Here is a 16,409-nt window from a genome sequence, read left to right as displayed (position 1 = left end):
TGTATGTACATACATATGTAAAGTCCGCGCCTTAAATTTGCTCCCACTTGTACGTATGTATGTATATCGTATGTATATATTCCATGGCAACTGCTGTTCCAACATAAAATGCTTAAACCATTTTTATAGGTAAATATTTACGGCTCAATGTTTTTCGATTTTTTCTGTAGATCTTTTTCTACCATTTTTGGATTGAACTCTCAGTGGCTGGTGCTAATCGACAGACGTCAACTTTGATTGAATTTTAACATGGAATGTTTTTCAATCGTGAACGTAATTGATAAACCCGTCGTGACCTGACCCGAGCAGAGCAGTTATGAAATTTATGAATTACTAATGAAAAACAATCTCCGATTTCTTTCATTTGGAATGAACGATTATTAATTGATTGACGATGTATTTGTGCCATATTTTTTTTTGATAAAGTAAGTGGCAGTTAACTCAGGGAAATATATAACCGCTTTTATTGTCTCTTGTGTTAAGTAATCGGTAGAAAAAGATGATTTTTGATGGCTGAACACTAACACATTTCTGTCTTCTTTAAAGCATTTTCAAGTTTGCTGCGATTCGTGAATGTTTTTATTCAATTTCAAGCAACAAGCTAGACGTACAACATAAAAACACACAGACATATGTATGTACATATGTATGTCTCAAATATCTGGTACTATAGTGATTGTGAGTTACAACTGGAAAAAACAAGGAACATGAGAAAGAGATACGGGAGAGATGGAGATATACATATGTAGAGATAGAACGGAATGCATGCAAATTGGACATTGCACTGATGAGCGATGTTTCTCTGGTCCGCTGTTGGACTTTCTGCATCGTCTGCTTCGGCAGTAGCTTGTTTAATTGCAACTCAAAGCGGAAAGCAACAGCAGGAGCAAAATAAAAAATGACCATACCGAACCCAGAGAACTACGAAAATAACGGTGACTGCTTCCCTGAACTGTGTCAAAAACAAGGGCCCAAACCGGTAAACCGGGAAACGGCCAAAACAGCAGCAGCAGCAGCAGTAAAAAATATACGAAACGAAACTAAAGATTCGCACACAAGTTTGTTGTTTAGTTCTGTTTGGTTTTTTGTTTGTTTGTCCAACCGTGTGTCTGTTTGTTTGTTGCGCTGCCCGTTGCTTCCTGCAATTTGCGCTCTGCCAAAGCTTCCTCTTTAAGCCCGTGCGACGGAGCTGGAACCGGTGCCGCAGGTGTTGGACTGAAGCGGCGGCAGCACAGGTGAGAAACATTGTTATAGAAGCAATATTCCGAAGATATTATTACCATTGGGTTCTTATAGACAAGATTTTTTGAGTGACAAAGACAGTAAATTTTGATTATGTATTCAAAGACTTTCATTTGGGATGCAATTCTACCTCATGCACCTCATTATCCATGAACCACTGTGCGCTGGCGGCTGCAGCAACGTCCTTTGCTATCTGTTTGCTGCAGCCGAACAGTCGGAGAGTGAAGAACGGATGGATGGGTGGGCGTAGGTGGGGCAAACAGAAACCGACGCGGCTTTCCTTTTTGACACACCATTTTGCATGTTGCATGAAGCTGCCACGTGTGTGTGTGCGTGTCTTCCTCTCTCGCACTCTCGCACTGCTCTGTCTCACCTCTCTCATTCCTTCTCTTTCTCGCTCTGTGTGCCATATGTCACTTGTCTAAATAGCAGCGACGTATCAGTGTGTGCATCTGTGTGTGTGTGCTTCGAACTGGCCAACGCACAGTGGTCTGCAAAAGGAAGGGATTGAACGAGTTAGAAAAAGATGATGCAATAGATTCAAGATTTGATATCAATTGCTGCTAAAATAACTTATTTAAAATATACAAATAAAACAATTTACATACATTACATACATTTTGTATGGCAAAAACAACTTTGGAATAAATAACACTCTTACGAGAAAACGACCCACTGTGCGACGGCTGGCTTGAACAAGGTGGCCGGAACGTGGATAAAATGGTTGAGCCGGGGGGTCAGGAGGACACCGGACTGGCCATGCATGCAAATGCAACATTTGCAGCAGTACTACTGTTCTTTCTCTTTCGTTCGCTCACAATTTTTTCTTGCTTTTCGCCGACAAGGTGGCAACACTGACACCAACAGCAACGACAACTACAACAGCCAACCGGCAGTAATTTGGCCACCTTGTCTAGGTGTGTTTGTTTAGAGGAGCAGAAAGGTGCACTGGGGGAAGATGTAGAGTGTTTCAGCAGTGCGGTGGGTGGCGAGAGGAAGCCAGAAAGCTAAATGGAAACGGGAATGGAAAACGAAAAGCAGGATGGAAAGGAACTGCGCATGGATGACCATACGTACATAACTATTACAAGATTCTCTAGAAATGCAGTAACATGCATACCTACATATGTGAATTTCTGATTGATCATGAGAAAGCTCGTGTAGACAGAAGCTTATGAGGAACCAGATGAACCTATGAATAATGAACTTGCAACAAACTAATTCCCTGATCAGGATAAAGCGTTCTTGGAAATAGATCTAGATAAATTCCACAAGCATTGCTTTCTTTTTCATCAGTATACACATATTGCTCTAGTTCTTGTTCTACAACAAAGTTCCTTAAAAGGTGCAAATTCATAAGATAATTCAGCTAAATATACATACATACATACGCATGGATACTTACTTCCGGTAGAAGCGCCTTGCGATGCATATTTCCAGATTTCTTTATTCTTCCAGATATTAATTTGGGTGTACCACTATTGATTTTTGTATTTTCCGCAGGTAAATGTATTGTTCTGTCGTTTCTTTCCGATGGTGAGTGTACATATATCGATACACATTTTGTATAATATATTTTTAGGTGATATTTTTTGTTCGAAAATATCATTAAGGGTATTTTGTTGGATGTATTATCGAAACTTTGTGAATGCAGAATCTATTCTACAGAAATACTCTGATTTGTTCCATTATTTAAATTTAATTTAATTAAATACACTTATTTTCCAATTGAAATTCATGCGGCTAGCTGTTGCTCAAATGTTGAGCAGAAGGAACGTAGAATAATCGACGAAGAAAAATTCTCCTACTCAACACTGAGCTTTTACAAAACATTTAAAAATAAAACCCTGTGAACTACTCGTATCCGACTCAAGAGACTACAGAATGGCTCCCAGCAAATTGAAGGCCCAGAAGGAAGATGAGCTGGTCCACCTGGGACCGCAGGTTTGCGACGGCGAGGAGGTCTTTGGCGTGGCCCACATCTTTTCGAGCTTCAACGACACATTTGTCCACGTCTCCGACTTGTCCGGGCGCGAAACCGTTGTCCGCGTCACAGGCGGCATGAAAGTTAAGGCTGATCGCGACGAGGCATCGCCCTACGCTGCTATGCTAGCTGCTCAGGATGTCGCCGAGAAGTGCAAGACACTTGGCATCACCGCCCCAAAAATTAATCTGCGTGCTACTGGCGGCAACAAGAACAAGACACCCGGACCTGGTGCCCAGTCTGCTCTGCGTGCCCTGGCCCGTTCGGTAACGAAGATTGGTCGCATCGAGGACTTCACTCCAAACCCCTCTGATGGCACCCGCAGGAAAGGCGGTCGTCGTGGTCGCCGTCTGTAAGCGCATTTCAATGTTTTATCTGCGCTGCACATACATAAGTTCACCATGAATAAATAAACTGGAAAGTCCATTATAGTTCTATAATTCTATAATTTGGTAAACAAATTACACTTCTCCGTTTTCCTCTGTGAGGTTTGTGCACAAAACATGCTAAATGTAATAGCTATTGCTAATATCAATAGTGAGTAGTCTCCTGGCAGACTACTGAATGTCGTCGGACTCGTCGACGAGCTCGTATTTGTAGCTTTCAGCCAGGCTGTCCGTGGTTAGCAGATACTTCAACTGCTGCGCGACATCGGCCGCAGGCATTTCCGGAGTCTTCAGCATTTTCTTGCGGAATCGACGCTTGCGCATGTTCTTTAGGGGACGAGTAACACCATGAGGGTACAAGTAGCTTTTGCGCAGTTTATTGGCTGTCTCCTCGTCTGAATCTGATGATTTGCATTCCTGTTCCTGTGGCTGCTCGGTGCATATGAGCATCTGGCAAATGTCTGCTGTCTTGTAAAATTTCTTCTTGTCCGACGTCTTATAGCTCTCCACGGTGGAGGGCAGGTCGACGAGCTTCGTGTGGAGCTTAGAGCCTTCCAGCCAAACCTCGCCGTGGCGCAGGTCCGTGTTCATTGCAATGCTCAGTTTCTTGTGTACATTTCCATCGCGGATGGCCTTGTGTATGGTCTCGGCACGATCCTGCATTGCGAAAGTATGGAATATAGAAACGGACTTGCGGCAACACACATCCACCAAATCAATCTGCTTACCTCTGGAACTCGCATTATGAACTGACCCTCTAACTCAATTTCCTCGTTGCTCCGCTCGCCTGAGATGTCTTGATCGTTTATTGAATCCATTTTTGTTAATTAATTGTGTTGCTGAATAGTATTTTTTGCCAGTTGCTAAAACTTTTTGACAACCTACGAATTTGTGACAAGTCACTCGTCTTGACACTTCTCGCTTATGAACGACTGGTTCCGAACCAGGAACACTTTGATGAACCTCCAACTATGAACTAAAATGAACTAACCAACCAACAAGAACAACAAAGACTCTGTAACCCTTGCGTGGGCCTTGCGTGCCCTCGCCAACTTCTTAAATTAAGTTTATTTGGTTTATTTATTACTGGAATGTCGATTCAATAGGAACTTTGCTTTGGTTTACAGTGGGAAAATCAGAAGTAGGCAGAGTTTTACTTCAGCTTATTAATACGTTTTGTTTAATATCTAGTGCTTTTTTGAACTGTTCCATTCCTTGGGCACCCAGTGCAGGCAACTGGCATCAATGCGAAGTTGGGGCTTTGACTTGTTTTTCAGATGATTCTTAACTACATCGCTTTTGACGCAGACAATGTGTCGGCTCTTATAGTACATGATAAGTTCCAATTCCTTCAGCGTGAAGATCACATCGTCTATGTTGATGGAAGTTTTCTCAGAGATGTCACTGTTAAGGGTAAAAAAATTAGTAAAATTAGTAGATGTAAAGTCAATGTTATGTTCTTTAGCCGTATACTTTATAGAAATGGTAATCTTATTTTCCGAATCGTGGTATTTCTGATTGATAAGTACGTCAAGTATGGCCTGGGACCAGAAGGAGCGATAAGACAAGAGTCCCAGGTCCGAGAGCGGCTTCTCCGGCGAGCCCGTCTTCCTCTCACACTTTGACAACACGTAGCTGAGCTCGATGAGCAGGCGGCCATAGCCCAGCCGCTGGTACGGAGGCAGAGTCAAAACACACGCCAAGTTGTTCTCGTCGCTAATCTTCTCCTTAGAGAAATATCCCACAATATGAAAGCCGCGCGAGTCGAACACAGTCATTATGTAGAACAGGAAGGGATCCGTGTCGTGATAAAGAGTCTTTTCGTCCAGGAAAAGCTTGCTTAGCAGGCAGAGATTCTGTGCGTAGGTCCTGCTCCGGCGTCCGTCGATCTCGAAGAAGGATATGGTATCCTTGCGGTAGATTTCCTCGCCAGGGGGATGGCGAAGATTGCACTTAACCAAATGGCGAGCCAGGCATGTGGCATTCATCACGTACTTCAGGCACCACTCGCACAAGTAGATGCACGGCTGGGCGCACATTTCCTGGGGATATGGTGAGAAGTACCAGGGTTTGATGCGATGCTTTCCCAGCTCAATCCACTGAACATTCTTGATGGCATTGATTTCATCTACCGACTTCTGCGGCAGTTGGGATTGCTGTGACCTAGTCATCGTCTCATTGGCGACGGGGAGATCCTCATCGGCCAACTTTCGCTTTGCCGTAGAACAATTGCGAGGAAATCTCACAGAAGACAAGTTGAGATCCTCTTCCACGACCCAGTCATCCAGACGCTTGTCAACTGCGAGCCATTTACTGTAAATTAATTCATTTGGACATTTCATCCTACATACTTACAGTGCAAGAAGTGCACATAGTACTGACGCTTGCCTCCCTCTGTTTTTATGCTCAAAATGTCTGCCGGCTTCCACATTCCTGTCGCTTCCATACGCACAGACAGAGTGCAGCCTTCTTCCAACTGCGCCTGAGGATCCAGAAGAGAATATTTATATGGAAAGTATCTAGCGATATCTCCACTTACCGCGGATTTACAGAAAAAGAAAGTTGGTTTATTACTCATCCTGCTTATTTCAATTATTTACTTGCGCGGCCAAATATGGGTCAACTTTGAGAACTGATTTTTTTTGTTCGCCAACGTGGATCTGCAGGGCTGCCGTATGGCCGCAGTCGAAAGTAGCCTGACGTATATCGATAGAAATCTGCTTAATACCCACGTTATGTACTGTGAAATGGAGATTGGCTTAAAACACCTTTTCAAAATTAATATTCATTCCTCTGACAACAGCTTTGTAATAAATTTATTTCTATTTGTGGAGAACTACCTGCCGACTCTATGCGATATATATCGATAAGAAACAAGCATAAACTAATTTGCATAGTTTTTACAGTCTTATTAGTCCAACTATTAAAACCATTGATTAAAAGCCAAACTTACTTTAATGGCTCCTCTGGTTTAACTGTATACCTTAACTTAACTAAGTGGCAATATTGCTGACTTCGATCGATTTTGGTGTACGGTAACACAGTCATCACATGTGGTTTGGTAAATTTGCGCTTTTAATGCACATTTCATTTTTAATTCGGAGCAAGTTTAAGCATCGTTAATCGCTTGTTAGTTCTTTTAAATTTGCTAACATCGGATCGTCAAGTATCAAGTTTTGATTAAATTGTTTAAACGTGTAGTTTATTCCCTTCTCCAACTGTTGTGATAGCCTGCCTATGCGTACATACATACATATGTACAATATGTACACACATATGTACATACATACATAAATAAGTATGCCAACCGAAAAAAGTTTCCATGTGCTTTTTTTTGGGTTATAAATTTTATTTCGCATTATCAGTAGTAGATCAGTGGACAGATACATTTATGTACATACCTTGTATGTACCTCTTTACCAGAATTTGCATATGTAAGTGAATTGGCGTGTCCATTGGAAGTCTGCATTTTGGACGGCTGTTGTGATACATTGGAAAACAGACAGGGAGCAACGCCACGCACAACAAAAAGGAAAAACTTGGTAAATACTAAAAACTTGTATGCGTCAAACCCATTTATATTCCCCTACAAAAGGGGCCTCCCCCTTCAGAGCCACACACACATGAACAGCCATGAAAATCAAACAAATGGCAAAGTTAAATTTGAAAATAATAGAAAAACTTTGTACAGTCACTCCTGGCAAACAATAACCCTTACAATAATAGAAACAAAAACATCAAGTGTACAACAATTGCAACAACAAACAACAATAACAATAACGCAACAAAAATGAAACTATTTCGAGTGAAATAAATCTGTTGGAATGTGCACAACTCTTCCCAAGCGCATTGCGGCGGGCATTTTTTTGGAAGGGACTGTGCAGTCCAAGGTAGAGTGAGTGAGAAAGCGAGTGAGTGAGGAGTCTTGCAAGGTATATCAATACAATGTGACGCACTCCCAGAGATTAGAGTCGACCACAAATATTGAACAAATAGCGTCTAAGCACTCTTGCGCCTTAGCTTCGTACAAAAACGTACGAGAGATTGATTAAATAATATGCACCTCGAAAGGCGCGAATACCTAACCTTGTTTAAAACATACCGCCAATTCTGTGCGCCTCCACTGCCGTCGTTTTGAATGAGTTGTTGGTGGAGTGGGCAAGGGAAAGCGGAGAGTAGTCGTTTCGATGGAAAGGATTGCTCGTCGTGTGGGAGTGTGAGAGAGACAGGGGACAAGAGGAAAGAAGTTCGAAAAGATTTCTAGCGCTGGGGTGGGTGGCGGCTACAACGGGAAGTGGAATCATTTTTACTGCCAAATGTGTTTGTTGCTCAATTTAACTAAAAGTGCTGCCAACTCCCCCTGTCTCTTTCGCTTCCCCTTAGCCATGCATTTTCGAATGGTTTGTGTGGGGAGAGGGAGCAGAAGGAGCTGAAAGCGACCGAATGGTCAGAGAAAGAAGACACGAAAACGGAGCGAACGGTACTTGTCAATGCTGTATGAGAAGTGAGGAGGGCAATGCTAACGTTTGGTTCCAGCACATTGTGATCGTTGGCGAACTGGTATTTGTGAGGGGGGGAAGAGAAGAAAGGCATGTGAAGAAAGATTACACTATTCGACAAAAGTCGAACTTTTTTTCCTCAAGGAACCAAACCGACTGTTTCTGATCGATTTGGGGCATTAAAATAAGCAATTATTATTGGTTGTTACACTGGAGATTATCTGCAGAGCGACAATACGGAAATACTTTCAGTCTCTCTTTTGTTTTATTGATCCATATCTAAATCCCATACTCATTGATCGTAAAAAATTAGCATAGCAGAGCAAAACAGCAACCGTTCAGTTATTGGAAATGCTAAGAGATTTTTACGCACAAGCTGATGAGCGGCGGGGGGACGATTGTTTTTAATAACAAAGGATACAAAGTCACCCGTCAACAAAGAGGGAAAAACCAATCAGAAAAAGAGACGGATGAAGAATTGGGAGTGTAAGAAATCAATTTTTATGAAAAGCCTTCGGAAAAATCACGCAAGCGAAATTACCGCTTCAAAGAGGAAAATACTTTAAATACTAACAGTGACGAGGATAAACTTAGTTTTTCTATATTCTGTCCTTATTAATAAATATTAGCCTTTTTTTTTGGAAAAGACAAACTTTTTGTTGGTCATTGAACTGAGTGCCATATCGTGACTTAAATTTCATGAAATTTATCCTAACATTTATGTAAATACATATGTATGTACGTGTATGTATATTTGTTGAAGGCATTGTTTGCCCATTTTCGACGCTGTTGTCTATTTATTTGCCTTCTTCCGTTTTGTTATTGTGTATTCGAAACTTTCCCCTTTTTTTTCGTTTTTTTTTTGTTTTTAGTGATTTGAAATCGATGCATAAATAATGGTTTCTGCCAACGGCTCTGGTTTCCCCTTATTTCAACATTCTGGTTGCGGCCTGTTCTACATCGGTGAAGAGCTAACCACCGTACAGTGCGCTTCAAAAGTGAAGAGATGGTTGCAAACCAAAATGATTTCTTGGAGCTGCTTAAAGAATTTTGAATAATGCTGGCGCTTTAAATGCTGTTGAATGGTAAGACAACCATAATCCTGATCTACTTCAGCTGTCCCTACAGCGATGGAACGCACTGTAATGCTGACGGAACAAGCGGAAAATCAGTGAAATATGACAAACTTTTTCAATTGCACAATATACGAGCATAAATTTTATACAATAAACAGGGCACAAAACAAACAGGCAACAAAAAACAAATGGAAATAGGAAAAGCAAGAGAGAAACTTTAGCAAATCAACAACCAGGAGGCGGCCAAAGGGAAGGGTGCGAAAGATCGTGAAAGTTTTTGTTTTTTGGTGCTGCTTTCGTGACGTTTGCCAATTGCTAAATTCTCGATGCCAATGACAATCGCCGGGCAGAGCAGGGAGCAGGTTGCAAAGACCAAGGACCCGGCACACAACAAGGTGATGGCACGCCCATTTAGCCAGATGTCTGAGTGTGAGTTCCCCGGTTCAACGCCCCCGGCAGAGATATAGAGGCGGCATGGGAACGGGGTTTCCACGAGGACACACAACAACGTTTACGTGACTTGTTTCATAAACAAACAGAAGGCGGAGAAAATTGGCACAAAATTGCCAATCCTTTTTGTCGGCCAAGGATTGGGTATGAGTGTGTGGCGCAGGTGGTGCCTGCCACATGTCCTGGCCTGACATTGAGCGGCGTGAAAATTTCGCCCTCCATTGGCGCTTTTGCATACAACTTGTAATTGTTTCCGCCAACAATTTCTGCTGCTGCAGATGCTCCTCCTGTTGGCCATTATAATCATTCAAAAGTCATGGGCAGATGCGCATGAGAAATTGGAATCCAAATATAATAGAACGGATCAGGACATTCCGGGCAGATCAGCATATTCAGGACAGGCCAGTAGAGGACACACCACGTCCATTGTCTTGTGGAAGTCAACCCTTTTGGCCGACATTGCTGTCAGCCCTCTCTAAATGAGACATGAAAGTTTTCTCATTATGCCACACACTGGCCCTCGCTCCCCCACCTTGTGCGCTTCAAGTAATGCTGTGATCGATCATGCGACTAGAGGATACCTCAGGGAGGATACCTCGAGTGTCTTTTATTTAAGCAGGCCACAGCAGAAGAACAGAAATTGGGAACATTACAAGCGGCATCACCTGTCACCAACGTACACACGACTACTGCATACCCTTTTAATCTGTAAATTACCGCGCATTGAAAAGTAAAATAATCAAGGCGAAAAATAGAAAGTTGACGCCACTTTGCTTAACATACAAAAGGGGTTGTGCGTGGGGAAAGGATGCCTGCTGCGCGGCTGGTGCGTGTTGCAAGTTGTCCATGCAACCCATAGACAGGTGAATCAAGTTTTCTTTTCCTGCAAGACAATTTTGCGTAAGGCAAAAGTTTTCCATGCATATTCAACATCATTAGAAAGTCAGGACAAAGTAGCTGAAGGCAGCAGCAGGGCAACGCAAGACATGGGCAGGCGCCTTCTTCGCGTCTCCAGGGAAAGTAAAACAAGCCCGTTTAAGGCGCTAAAATGTCGAATATAAATTATGTCATACCTAGAGGCTTCCTTTCTGCACGAGAGCTCTCTTAAATGCACTCGCTGATAGCATTTGGCACGAGGGCTCTCTCAATGGCAGCTGTTGAAAGGCGCTTTAATTGCAGCACTTAATTGATTTAAATTCTTCAGTTGAGCAGCTTTGATTGAGGTTTAATCGGATTTAACTTTGGAAGTGGGCTAACATTTTTTTGTTAAGTGTAAGATTACATATGTAGTATCTGATTGTGTAATTGTAATATTGTCAGCCTCAAAGTGTTCTTGCTCTATTCGCCTCCTGTTGCTTCCCAACTTCCCGTATAATCTCAGTTTTTAGGCGCTTTTTGTGTAAGGTAGTTTACATAATGCTGCAGCGTCGTTTGAGCCCAGCAGGGATCTTGATGAAACGCCGAATACCTTTAGCTGCCTTAGGGGGTTCCTGTACTTCCTCCGCATCGTCCCCTTGTTCCTGTTCCTGTTTCTGCTTCGTATCCCCATGTAGGCGCTGTGTCATCGATGGCTTCACTTTGTCTCGAGAAACCTCAACATTTTCGATTTGTGTTGGTTGCATCGGCTCTGTATCTTGTATCTGATCCTGAACCTGGATCTGAAAAGGTAGCTGCTGTTGTAAGCTGCTCTCACGCCAAATGCCATCGTATCGAGGTCCACACGATATGTTCTGCGGACCGCCAATAATGCTCCATGGCGAATAGCAGGAAACTGCAGATCAATAGAATAATTTTAATTATTTTACTGTTTAATTTAGATGAGGCTTAAAACTTACATTCTTGTATTTTCTCAGCAATTATGTGATTTGCGACGCCCGGCACAAATTCTGCAGCAAACGGATTGAGCCGTTTGGCCTGGCGTGTGCGATTGTCTTCTGGGGCAGCTAGTGCTGGCTCAGCGCGACTTGGAGTTGGTGCCCCAAGTCCAAGCAAAGTGCTACTGCAACAGGGAGCCTCGTCGGCTGCCCCGGTCTTCTCATCGAATGTTTCCCAAGGGCGATTGTCTCCAGCGGAACGAATTTCCCCGACTGTCGATAGAAATCCTCCTCCGGGAACTTCCCCGCCTTCCACGCGTTTGATTTCGTTATTGCTATCACTGGACATCTTTTAAATATTACAATGAAAATATTTTTGTTCTCCGAGTTGCGATTCTGATTTTACTTTTAAGATTAAAGTCTTTCACCTACGATCGAGTCTAATCTCTGGGCCTACTTTGTGCTATGGATTGTCGATGTCTGAATTTTATGCTGAGAAAAACTAAATTTTAGTATTCCGTATGATGTTTTCAGAGAAGAGGGAGATAGCATGCCAAAAAAGATGTCACAAATTAGTGTTGTAAGCCGTCTCTGGACAGGTCTACTATTCTTTCAGCACTACTTGAGACACAGCTCCCTGGCAGCAATATCTAAAAAGCAAAATCCCTATTTTTGTGGCTGGTCAGTTGGCAAAGTCTAAAACCAATCAGAGGCTCCAATTAAAAAATATTTAAAGGTTAATTTACCTTTATAGAAAGCCATTATAGCCAGCTTACTTCATTAATCAAATTTCATGTTCAATTTGGAGAGACAAAAACTTGCATCTCATATGCAAATATTCTGTTTATTCTACTTGTAGGAATTGCCTGGCAGTGGAATTTCTATATGCATATTTACAGAATATTCATTTAATTTGATTTATAAATTGTTGGTTGAACTGTCACTTTTGCCTCAGTGCTGCACTGGGCGGGCGACATTTCACAAATCAAATTTGACAACAATTTTAATTAAATACTACAACTTACAACAATTTTAATAAGCCGTATAAATAAATTAGAATACTCGTTCGTATATATACCCCTGAAAATCCTCACGCTGTGTGTGTGTGTGTTGTGGGCGTTTTTGTGGGGCAAATTTAATTTTGTGAAAGCCGCAAATTGGCAAATATTTTCATTTTGGGGTAGAATACACAAGAGTCGCAGTACTTTCGGATATATTCTCAGTGGATTTTAATTGATTTGCGCTCAAAATTTATTGATTTCATTTTGTCAACAGTTGTTGCCAGTCGCCGCCGAACCGCAAAGAACCACAGCCCCAGACCTCAGACCAAACTTGAGCTCATTATGGGAACCCTCGTACCTCCGTGCCGCTGTTAAATATATGAATTTATTGTACCATGTAAACTTACAGAAAACGTGGGTATATTGTGGTCTTGGATAAGTTTGTAACAGCTAGAAGGAAGTTTCAAGTTGTTTTTGATTTGATAATACAATCCCCAATTCTTTCTGTCAAAATAAATGAAAAGATTGGAGTGTGGAATTATACCCTTTATCCAGGGATATCTAAATCCTCAAATGCCGCGCCTGATTAGCAAGTATCTCAGCGTCGCAACACTCTCACATACAAAGCACTCTCTCTTGTTGAATTTATTCCATAAATGTGTGCGCTAATTTGCATGTGCGAGTGTGTTAAAACATAAATTAGCTGACTCTGCCACGCCCCCACACTCCACAGAGAGAAAGGTTGCCCCACGCGACTTAGTCAGTCGTTAGCCATTTGCTTAATTTATGGCCAATGGATTGCATTTGCGCATAGAATCGAGAACTAATAGCGGTTTTCACTGTTTTTAGTTAATTGCACAAATTACTTGCGCTAATTTATTGGCCAGCCCAGCCCTTGAATGGCCATTTTGTGGGTAGCAGCTCTCTAGCAGCATATAAAAAGTGTGTGTCTGCTGGCTTAACTGGAGATCGTGGGATATTTTAATTGAAATTATGGGGAAAATGTGCACAAATGTATTAAAAAAGGATCAAAGAAAAGGGGTATATAAAAAAAGGGGTAGAAATAATGTTCATTTAAAGTGTAAATTTAATGTTGAATGTTTGAAAGACTTTCAGAAGGAGAGCTTGAAAGATCATCCACAAAAGTTAATCAAATTCATAATTTGCCAGCGACTCTGGCCTTCTCAAATGAGATTTATTTATTTCTTCCATTCAATCAAATGCAAACCCCTTTTCCAGGGTTGTCAACTGTTTTCCGAACGGCTAAGGGAATGTCAATTAAAGCGGCACAAAAAGATGGCTACAGCATAATGACGGCTTTTGTTTTCATCAATTTCACTTTGCCAGTCATTTTCAGTCATTCATTCAGTCATTCGGTTGGGGTTTCTGCTCTCTGCCATCGGGCTAGTCTGTCTGGCAAGTCTGTCTGTTGGTCCATCTGCCTGTCAGTCTGGGCGAGGGTGTCTGCCTGCTTGCCTGCCTGTCCCCTTGCCCTCTGTTGCCGTTGATTTTATATATTCAAATTAGTTCGTTTTGCACGAGTGGCACTCGAATGAAAGCGTCGTACTGCTGTGATATTTTCCCATCTACGGCTGACTGACCACCAACCAACCAACCGACCCAAACCCCAGCCTGAATCCCAAGCAAATCCAATTCAATCCGTCCCCGGAGTGGGCTCATTGCTGGAATCCAGAGAGAGAGTGAGAAAAGAGGGCTATCAAGTTGCCTGTGAAGTGCTTATCCTCAAATCAGTGACACTTGAATGTGCAGCACAAGTGACTGACCAAGTGGGTGACTGACTCGGACTAGGACTAGGACTACGACTACGAATAGACGAATGGGGCAGGGTCTACGAGTGCTAGTGGGACAACTTCCATTCAGAGTGCGAAGACTTCGTTTCATTTATTTACTGTGCCATTGCCATGGCCAACAGTACAACTGAAACTGAAACTGGCCAACAACTCAAGTGTTGTTTGTGTCCCCTGATTGAGTATAACTAAATAAAGTTCCCGCTTGTCCTCCGATACTTCTCTTCTGCACGTCTCTTTTCTAGTGATGTATTTGTCCCGAAGAGTGCTCTAGATGGTGCCGCTTTCTAATAGGTCACAATCGTATCTAATTGAGACAAAGAAAGAGATGAAAATAAACATCTAATTTGTAAAAATTGCACATGCACGTTACCATTTCCAGAAGTAAAAACACTCTTCCGCTCTATAGATTACATAGAGTTTGACCTAATCTGACTGCATTCGAGTAACCCCTTCGCTCTAAAATTTGATAAATCGAAATTACATTCAGTGGCGGAATAGAAGCGCAATGCGCAGCATTTTTTGGCCTGCCACCTAACATTGATGGGGCACGATGCACCATGAAATGGGGTCAGGAGTCGAGTCGAACCCGTGCTGGAGCCAAGCGTAACTTATTTATAGTTGTCCGCGCGACGATGGCGACGCAATTTATCGTCATTAGCGCTGGGCGCAGGCGAAATTTTCACTTGAAATTTTCACGAGCTGAAATGAAAATGCCTGCGGTCTTGTTGGTCCGGCCAGTGGTTCGGATGGGGCCTGGTTGGGCCAGTGTTTCGGCCTGGTGTTTGGTCCCTTCTGCCTTTGTTAATGATGGCAGCACCGAATAGACCAGGAGCAGACGTAATAACAGCAGCAGGACCAGGCACATAACCAGAAATCGACTGAGGAAAGGAGGAGATGAGAACGAGACGACAACGACAACGACACGACGCCGACAACGGTAATGATGATTACTGACGGTTTTAAATCATTCGCTAATTATTGCAATTGTTGCTCTCCTTCTCCTCAGATTGCCTCAGGGCTTCCCCGTGACACTTGCCACTGGCGGCCCCCTCAACCGAATAATTGATGACGGGCCAAAGGACGAAAACTGGTAATCAAATTCCGAAAGAGTTGATTCCCTTTCTGAGAAATTCGAGTGCCTGCACACCACACAAATAGTTTCACATTTTGCTTTGTGGAGGGGAAAAGTATTGCCAAAAGTAATCACAGGCAACTGCACAGAGGGGAGTGGGGAAGGGCAAATGAAGGGAGCCTCGAATACCCGCAGCAATCAACCTAATTTATTATACACATCCATCCGAACTCGAACCCTTTTGAAAACCACATCGATTGCTCGCCCCAGCGATGACGATGACTGTCATTCATGAATGTTATGAATGTTAATAATTTCAATTGCCAATGCAACAGCCAACAGACAGCAGCCAACAGACAGCAGCCGCAGTTGTGGCTGGCAACCCTGGCTGCGGTTTTTAGTTTTTGTATCTGTTTCTCGGTTACTTTGAAGCCCTTGAGCCTTGCTGAAAAACAATTTAAATTAGTCATATTTTTATGCTGTTTGCGGTTTATCGAAAACAGGATGCATTTTTTTAAATGAAACTTAGGTGTGTGTGCGGCAACACTACTAGATCGAGCATATTTTAACGCAGACAAACGTACTTATATTAGAGGTGGCCTAAAGGTGACAGGGGATAATTCCTACAATAATGACATCAGTTCTAGCCTTAAAAAGCATTTGAAAAAGGGTCTCCAATGGCTTTCTCGAATGTTTGTTTAGTTTTTAAAATTATTCGCTTTATTTGTGTCATCGTATAAAACAATTTCATTGCATAATACGGGTGTAGAGGCAAACTAAATGTTTTTACCAAGTATCTCATTGAATGTTCATGTTTTTATGCTACAGAAATTGCCACAAAATCGATTTCCAAATTTAAATACATTTAGAAATGCTCTTTGATTTAATATTCGTACCCAGCTCGAGTTGATTCTAAAAACTATACGAATTAATGCATCCAAATTGTTGTATTTGTACTCCTTTTGTTGGAACAAAGATCAGGGCCAACACGTGTCCTGCCCACTCCCACTGCCACTACGACTAGTACAAGTGCCACGCGCTCTGCTGGCTAATGCCCACACATTGGCACATACG

General features: G+C 42.4%; 4 protein-coding genes across 4 annotated transcripts; 1 reads left to right on the top strand and 3 right to left on the bottom strand.

Moving 5' to 3' along the window:
• Positions 1–3,091: 3,091 nt before the first annotated feature.
• On the top strand, positions 3,092–3,650 carry LOC117900440 (40S ribosomal protein S14a-like). Its single transcript, XM_034810810.1, has one exon. It carries the CDS (start codon positions 3,127–3,129, stop codon positions 3,580–3,582), a length of 456 nt encoding a protein of 151 aa, XP_034666701.1. The 5' UTR covers positions 3,092–3,126; the 3' UTR covers positions 3,583–3,650.
• An 85-nt stretch (positions 3,651–3,735) lies between these two features.
• Positions 3,736–4,492, bottom strand: LOC117900792 (transcription initiation factor TFIID subunit 7-like). The gene is made up of 2 exons (XM_034811272.1): positions 4,341–4,492; positions 3,736–4,269 (listed from the first exon to the last, which is right to left on the bottom strand). Exons 1-2 carry the CDS (start codon positions 4,428–4,430, stop codon positions 3,784–3,786), a joined length of 576 nt encoding a protein of 191 aa, XP_034667163.1. The 5' UTR covers positions 4,431–4,492; the 3' UTR covers positions 3,736–3,783.
• Positions 4,493–4,747: 255 nt separating this feature from the next.
• On the bottom strand, positions 4,748–6,205 carry LOC117900647 (histone acetyltransferase Tip60-like). The gene is made up of 4 exons (XM_034811079.1): positions 6,152–6,205; positions 5,968–6,094; positions 5,086–5,911; positions 4,748–5,016 (listed from the first exon to the last, which is right to left on the bottom strand). The coding sequence occupies exons 1-4, from the start codon at positions 6,188–6,190 to the stop codon at positions 4,800–4,802; spliced, it is 1,209 nt and encodes a 402-aa protein (XP_034666970.1). The 5' UTR covers positions 6,191–6,205; the 3' UTR covers positions 4,748–4,799.
• Positions 6,206–10,845: 4,640 nt separating this feature from the next.
• LOC117900781 lies at positions 10,846–11,907 on the bottom strand. The gene is made up of 2 exons (XM_034811262.1): positions 11,473–11,907; positions 10,846–11,408 (listed from the first exon to the last, which is right to left on the bottom strand). Exons 1-2 carry the CDS (start codon positions 11,798–11,800, stop codon positions 11,047–11,049), a joined length of 690 nt encoding a protein of 229 aa, XP_034667153.1. The 5' UTR covers positions 11,801–11,907; the 3' UTR covers positions 10,846–11,046.
• Between the last annotated feature and the right edge of the window lie 4,502 nt (positions 11,908–16,409).

Source organism: Drosophila subobscura, chromosome U (assembly GCF_008121235.1).
Source record: "Drosophila subobscura isolate 14011-0131.10 chromosome U, UCBerk_Dsub_1.0, whole genome shotgun sequence".
Classification (NCBI taxonomy): domain Eukaryota; kingdom Metazoa; phylum Arthropoda; class Insecta; order Diptera; family Drosophilidae; genus Drosophila; species Drosophila subobscura.
This window is presented reverse-complemented; position numbering and strand designations above follow the sequence as displayed.